The 7,846-nt window shown below is 43.3% G+C and overlaps 1 protein-coding gene across 1 annotated transcript; it reads left to right on the forward strand.

Annotated features, from left to right (window-relative positions):
- Positions 1-14: 14 nt before the first annotated feature.
- Positions 15-5,784, forward strand: LOC139537097 (adenylosuccinate synthetase isozyme 2-like). Its single transcript, XM_071337989.1, has 13 exons — positions 15-341; positions 956-1,058; positions 1,156-1,224; positions 1,329-1,379; positions 1,477-1,543; positions 2,802-2,909; positions 3,015-3,096; positions 3,371-3,497; positions 3,598-3,752; positions 3,912-4,036; positions 4,197-4,294; positions 4,421-4,570; positions 4,673-5,784. Exons 1-13 carry the CDS (start codon positions 51-53, stop codon positions 4,723-4,725), a joined length of 1,479 nt encoding a protein of 492 aa, XP_071194090.1. The 5' UTR covers positions 15-50; the 3' UTR covers positions 4,726-5,784.
- Positions 5,785-7,846: the final 2,062 nt, after the last annotated feature.

Below are 7,846 nucleotides of genomic sequence, written 5' to 3' on the forward strand. Positions count from 1 at the left end.
CCCAAATTCGTAGTTCAGTAGCTTTCTGCTTCAACTGAAGTAAGATCAGTATGAAAAAGCACACTTCCTTTAGGAGAAACCCGCTAATTTCATCTTCCGGGAACGCACAGAGCAGCATGGCAGCAGACAGCACAATGCCTAATGGCCAAGAAACGGCCTCCTTGAACGGAGAGCCTGCTTTCAAGCGACCTCGGGAGAATGGACAGGTCGAGTCCCTGCGGACTCCGAAGGAACCTCGGAATAAAGTAACCGTGGTCCTCGGTGCGCAATGGGGAGACGAGGGAAAGGGGAAAGTGGTTGACCTGCTAGCAATGGACGCAGACCTAGTATGCAGGTGTCAGGTACGTAGCTAGCTATTCTGACTAGCAACCTAATGTTCGCTAACCCAGCAAACACAAGGCATTTGAACGTCGCAAAAATACGGAAGTCGTTAGGCTGCGTTAGCAAGGCCTAAACAAAACCAATACGAACTAGTGTATAACAATATTTAGTAATCTACTTATTAGCCACTATTATCATGCAAGTCTACAAACTAACCGTACCGTGGATCGCTATAGCTAAACTTGCTATCTAGTGTGGTAGCTGATAACGACCCCCAACAAATGTGTTATCTAGAGATTACTAGCTATAGTAGTTACGAACTGGAGTTATCGAGATATCCTTCTCGGTTTCCGTGTTAAAACACTACCTACATTTGTTTCATTTGACTAACTTTGACCTTGTGATCAGTGCCCTATTTGCAGTCAAGATAGATAATGGCACTGGCTGCTGCAACACAGAGAAGCCCAAGGCATTAGAATGTGTTGGATGTCCCGTGCTAGTGTGCAACGTGTCCATATGTTGTACTACATTTCCGTTTAGTTGCCGTTCAAATAATGCCCTACCAGTTGGCTGCTAATTATCAACAGAACTGCTTTTCGTCTCTTCGTTTTCATGTAAATATTGTCTCGTCCAGGGAGGCAACAACGCAGGCCACACAGTGGTGGTGGACTCTGTGGAGTATGACTTTCACCTGCTGCCCAGTGGAGTGCTCAACAAGACGGCTGTCTCATTTATTGGTGGGTTGACCCTCTCACTGGCACTTCAGCCTCCAAGCTGCTTTCACTTATTTGGATTGCTATTCAAGTCATCCCTAACTGAACTGGTTATTCACAGGGAACGGGGTTGTGATACACCTGCCTGGGCTCTTTGAGGAGGCTGAAAATAACCTGCAGAAAGGCAAAGGTAAGTATTTGCAAAATAAGAGGCTTGCAGGAACGATGAGAGGGTTGAAAGGGTGATGGATGAATGAAGTGGAACAAGACCTGCAATTTGTTGTCTTTGTCCAGGACTGGAAGGATGGGAGGAGCGGTTAAAGATTTCTGACCGTGCACACATTGGTAAGTCTGTATGACTCGGTTGTATGTTTTGCAAACCTATGGTTTAGTGTTTTGCAATTCCATTAATTTATTCTTTCTTTGCCTCATCTGTTCATAGTGTTCAACTTCCACCAAGCTGTTGATGGGATCCAGGAACAACAGAGACAGCTACAGGCGGGAAAGAAGTGCGTGGGTTTTACTGTATGAGAAAGTGATAATGAGTATCTGGGCTCATATTAATAAAGCATGTCCGAGTATGAGTGCTGATCTATGAGACTTTTTGTGAAGACGAGCCCTCTTAATTTTACTATACTATTAAAAACATCACCATGTGGAGAGATTTTTAAATACACTACATAACCAAAACACCCGCTCATCAAACATCTCATTCCAAAATCATGGGCATTAATATGGAGCTGCCCCCCTCCCTCCTTTGCTGCTATAACAGCCTCCATGGACCTCGCTTTGTGCACGCGGCATTGTTGGGCTGAAACAGGAAAGGACATTCCCCAAACTGTTGTCACAAAGTTGGAAGCACAGAATCATCTAGAATGTCATATGCTGTAGTGTTAAGATTTCCCTTCACTGGAACTAAGGGGCCTAGCCCAAACCATTATTTCTCCTCCACCAAACTTTACAGTCAGCACTATGCATTGGGGCAGGTAGCGTTCTCCTGGAATCCGCCAAACCCTGATTTGTCTGTCGCACTGCCAAATGGTGAAGCGTGATTCATCACTCCAGTGAACGCGTTTCCAGAGACCAATGGCGTCAAGCTTTACACCACTCCAGCTGACGCTTGGCATTGCGCATGGTGATCTTAGGCTTGTGTGCGGCTGCTCGGCTTCAGTACTCTGTGGTCCTGTTCATTGAGCTTGTGTGGTCTACCACTTCACGGCTGAGCCATTTTTGCTCCTAGATGTTTCCACTTCACAATAACAGCACTTACAGTTGACTGGGGTATCTCAAACTGACTTGGAAATGTGGCATCCTATGATGGTGCCATGTTGAAAGTCACTGAGCTCTTCAGTAAGGCCATTCTACTGCCAATGTTTGTCTATGGAGATTGCATGGCTGTGTGCTCGATTTATACACCTGTCAGCAACGGGTGTGACTGAAATAGCCAAATCCACTCGTTTGAAGGTGCGTACTTTATTAGTTGTAGAAGTAGGTCATTTTTATTAGTTGTAGGCCTATTAGTAGATGTCCAGCAAATGTTTTATGCTGTTAATGTATGTTTTTCTTGTTACAAAGTATTGTTTATTTTTCATTTGGACACTTGAAAACGAGATCCTACAAAATGTCAAATAAATAAATATGGTCCGTGATTGCAGCTATTAAAAAATGAAGTCATGGTAGCCTTTCTGGGCTACTGCCAAGGCAGTGTTGTATATTCCTTCTGTGGCACTCCTGAACGTCCACTGTCTGTTTTTGTTTGTTTTCCAGTTTGGGAACCACCAAGAAGGGCATTGGACCTGCCTATTCTTCCAAAGCTGCTCGTAATGGACTGAGAGTCTGTGACCTTGTGTCTGATTTTACCGTCTTTGAGGAGAAGTCAGTACAAAAATTGTTTTTAAGAATGCATGGTGATACTTTCAAGCCTTAACTGTATTTAAGTCATTGATGTTGATTGGTAGTGGATGTCCTTTTCTTCCACAGGTTCCGTGTGTTGGCAGAGCATTTCCTGACTATGTACCCCAACCTCAATGTTGACATTGACAATGAGCTGCAGCAACTGAAGGTAAAAAGAATATTGCTTGAATGACATATCTTTACTTAAATAAAACGTTGGACTTATCCATCACCTGCCCAGGATGCAGTCAGGGATGCTAGTCCAGTTATGTCTTGTTTTTGAGGGGTCTCTTTATGCAGGTTGGTACCGTCTCAATTGAGCTGATTCCTTGCAGCACAGCTCTTGTTAGTCTTCCAGGAGTGAACAGAAAATGTCAAAAGATGCTGAGAGGCTTCTCTGTGCTCCATTATGTGTTTAGTCACTGATTTTCTTTCTTTTCCAGGAGTATGCTGAGAGGTTGCGTCCACTTGTAACAGATGGGGTGTACTTCATGCACAAGGCCCTCACTGGGCCCAGTAAGAAGATCCTGGTGGAGGGAGCCAATGCAGCCCTCCTGGATATTGACTTTGGTGAGAACAGAAGGGGTTGAGAGGGTAAAATTATTATGCTACTCTGCTGTTTGCCATTGGAATATAATTTGAAGGAAGTGGAATAATTTGTATTTGTCAGGTACCTACCCATTTGTGACGTCCTCTAACTGCACTGTTGGGGGAGTGTGCACTGGCCTGGGTGTGCCCCCGTCCTATGTGGGGCGGGTGTATGGTGTGGTCAAGGCCTATACCACCCGGGTAGGCGTAGGAGCTTTCCCCACTGAGCAGGACAATGTGAGTGGATAGAATTTGTTGTGCAGAATCAATGTTGTGTGCTAAGTCTTGCAGTATGAATTTGTTGTTGCATAAACATACTGTCTCTTCCAGTACTTCATATTTGCATTCAGTTTTTTATAGTGAATCCCAGATCTGACTGCTGTTGTTGTGGTCCAGGAGGTTGGCAACTTGTTGCAGTCCAGAGGGAGGGAGTTTGGTGTGACGACGGACCGGCAGCGCCGCTGTGGCTGGCTGGACCTGATTCTGGTCCGATACGCCCACATGGTCAACGGCTTCACTGCGTAAGGCTCAGTCTCGCCTCCTGCTTGTGTTCTTCTTTCTGGATGTGTTCCATACTGTATGCATTGTAATTATTGGAGCACAGTGTTCACCCTCCACTATGTTCATTTGCTGTCCACATATTCCATAATCATGTTTGACACGACTGTTCCTCTCCCACAGCATCGCTCTGACCAAGCTTGACATCCTGGACACGCTGCCAGAGATCAAAGTCGGTGTAGCCTACTCTGTTGATGATGAGCCTCTTCCCAGTTTTCCTGGTAAATTTCTCCCTGTCTGGGAGGACTAATCTTATCTTGTTCCTTTCACTTTACCATTAGATACACTTGATTTGGCTTGACCTGTGCTGGGTAGACTCCCATCTCATTCTCTCTCTCCCTCTGTAGCCAATATGGACGTGCTGACACGGGTGTCCGTGAAGTATGAGACGTTACCTGGATGGTGCTGCAGCACTGAGGATGTGAGGTGCTTTGAGGAGCTGCCCCCTCAGGCACAAAGCTACATCCGCTTCATCGAGGACTTCTTGCAAGTGCCAGGTTAGTCAAGAAAACAAGTATGGGGATTAAGCAGCCTTACTAAAACAGTCTTATTTTCATAATTGATAATATATTCACTGTGAATTTTGTTTCACTTTTCAGTGAAATGGGTTGGAGTTGGGAAATCCAGAGAGAGTATGATCAAGCTGTTCTGATCAGTTGGGGGTTTGGTAACTGATGGTCCATTTGGGTTTCTCGCCAGCACAATAGCTGCTTTGGACCATAATGATGTTTTGTTGATGAATACTTAGATGACTATAAACCTTGGGTTAAAGTCCCAAAGTCTGTTCTGCAGAAAATAAAAACATCACCAGCAACGTTGTTAGTGAAACTTGAAGTAACCTTTTGAGGTTCACTTTCACATCGACACTTCTGAACAGTAATACATAACTTGCATTCCATAGCTTTCTTTAGTTCTGATATGAAAGACATTATTGGTGTATTATGGTGTTTATCCTCCGTAGCTAGTAACCATCCCAGGCTTCCATCAACCTTTTCATTCCATTTCATTGAACTATTGTAGTAATACACATTTTTACAACCCTGTAGGGGTTCGTAATATATATTTTTCAGTTTCTTTTCAATTTTAAAATGACCCCACCTTGTAGTAAATGTTTTGCACAATCTTTGCTTAAAGTTATACTTCTGAAGTTATACTCCTTTATCTAGTTTCCCAGAGTCCGATGAACTAGTGGATACCATTTGTATGTCTCTGTGTCCGGTATGAAGGAAGTTAGAGGTAGTTTCACGAGCCAATGCTAACTAGCATTAGCGCAATGACAGGACGTCTATGGGTATCTGCTTCATTTGACTCTGGGGAAGTAGATAACGGGCCTCATTGCCAAAATCCCTAAGTATCCCTTTTAAGGGTCTTGATACTAGACCAATGTTTAGAGGCCTCGTAATTAGGTCTTTCCATGAGCTGGCATGTTGTATAAATTAATTATAGACATGATTTGAGATGCAAAAGAGATGCTGTCTGAAAGCCTTAGTTTCATATTAATCATTAAGATCAAGAACTTGGGATTGCACTCGAACACACTGGTTGGTATTTAGAAAATGTAGAAAACCATGGAACTCCACATTAATAATGTATATACAAACTACAAATATTTTCCATAACATTTCATTCAGTATAATTCAAAAAGGAAACGGTATGCTTCTTCTCACCTGTTACAACCCTAAAATTATCAATAAAATAAGTGTCATTGCTATTCTGTTTGAGTTTTTTGTTATTGATAGTATCTATCATGTGTATTTGTTTACTTTTCAATGTATGTGGAGTAATTGGTCTGCTATCCAAGTCAATGATATGCTTCTATCTTTATAAATAAGTACATTTTCAAGACTATGGCTGTGTTCCATAGCATTCAAATCACATTTTATTTGTCACATGCGTTGAATACAACGGGTGTAGACCTTACAGTGAAACACTTACAAGCCCTTAACCAACAATGCAGTTATAAGAATAACAAATAATTAAAGAGCAGCAGTAAATAACAATAGCGGGGCTATATACAGGGGGTATTGGTGTTGAGGTAATATGCACATGTAGGTAGAGTTAAAGTGACTATGCATAGATAATAAGAGTAGCAGCAGCGTAGAGGGGGGAATGTAAATAGTCTGGGTAGCCATTTGATTACCTGTTCAGGAGTCTTATGGCTTGGGGGTAGAAGCTGTTTAGAAGCCTCTTGGACCTAGACTTGGTGCTGTGCGGTAGCAGAGAGAACAGTCTATGACTAGGGTGGCTGGAGTCTGACCATTTTTAGGGCCTTCCTCTGACACCACCTGGTATAGAGGTCCTGGATGGCAGGAAGCTTGGCCCTGGTGATGTACTGGGCCATACGCACTACCCTCCGTAGTGCCTTGCGGTCGGAGGCCGAGCAGTTGCCATACCAGGCAGTGATGCAACCCGTCCAGGATACTCTCGATGGTGCAGCTGTAAACCCTTTTGAGGATCTGAGGACCCATGCCTAACTGGTCACGGATCGTAGAGGTGATTACCACCAGAGAAAAGGTACAGAAATAGGGCTTGTTCAACATTAAATCCATGATGCACTTTGAATTAATGGTGACTGACTACAAATAATAATGAGTAGTTCATTATGATGCAAGGTGAATTGTAGATCAGTCAGTCGGCTGCAATGTTGAACAAGCACTATTTCTATACCTTTTCTCTGGTGGTAAACACCACTACGATCCGTGACCAGTCCATACACTGACATATCGCACTACTAAGCTGAGCCATTCAAGCTTCAAATGTCATTTTATTTGTCACTTGCTTCGTAAACAACAGGTGTAGATTAACAGTGAAACGCTTACTTACCAACAATGCAGAGAAAGAAAATGGAATAATAATAAAAGTAATAATAAATACACAATGAGTAACAATAACTTGGCTATATTCATGGGGTACCAATACTGAGTCAATGTGCATGGGTACGGGTAATTGAGGTAGATATGTACAGTGGGGAGAACAAGTATTTGATACACTGCCGATTTTGCAGGTTTTCCTACTTACAAAGCATGTAGAGGTCTGTAATTTTTATCATAGGTACACTTCAACTGTGAGAGACGGAATCGAAAAAAATCCAGAAAATCACATTGTATGATTTTTAAATAATTAATTTGCATTTTATTGCATGACATAAGTATTTGATCACCTACCAACCAGTAAGAATTCCGGCTCTCACAGACCTGTTAGTTTTTCTTTAAGAAGCCCTCCTGTTCTCCACTCATTACCTGTATTAACTGCACCTGTTTGAACTCGTTACTTGTATAAAAGACACCTGTCCACACACTCATTCAAACAGATTCCAACCTCTCCACAATGGCCAAGACCAGAGAGCTGTGTAAGGACATCAGGGATAAAATTGTAGACCTGCACAAGGCTGGGATGGGCTACAGGACAATAGGCAAGCAGCTTGGTGAGAAGGAAACAACTGTTGGCGCAATTATTAGAAAATGGAAGAAGTTCAAGATGACGGTCAATCACCCTCGGTCTGGGGCTCCATGCAAGATTTCACCTCGTGGGGCATCAATGATCATGAGGAAGGTGAGGGATCAGCCCAGAACTACACGGCAGGACCTGGTCAATGACCTGAAGAGAGCTGGGACCACAGTCTCAAAGAAAACCATTAGTAACAGACTACGCCGTCATGGATTAAAATCCTGCAGCGCACGCAAGGTCCCCCTGCTCAAGCCAGCGCATGTCCAGGCCCGTCTGAAGTTTGCCAATGACCATCTGGATGATCCAGAGGAGGAATGGGAGAAGGT

Source organism: Salvelinus alpinus, chromosome 13, assembly GCF_045679555.1.
Source record: "Salvelinus alpinus chromosome 13, SLU_Salpinus.1, whole genome shotgun sequence".
NCBI lineage: Eukaryota > Metazoa > Chordata > Actinopteri > Salmoniformes > Salmonidae > Salvelinus > Salvelinus alpinus.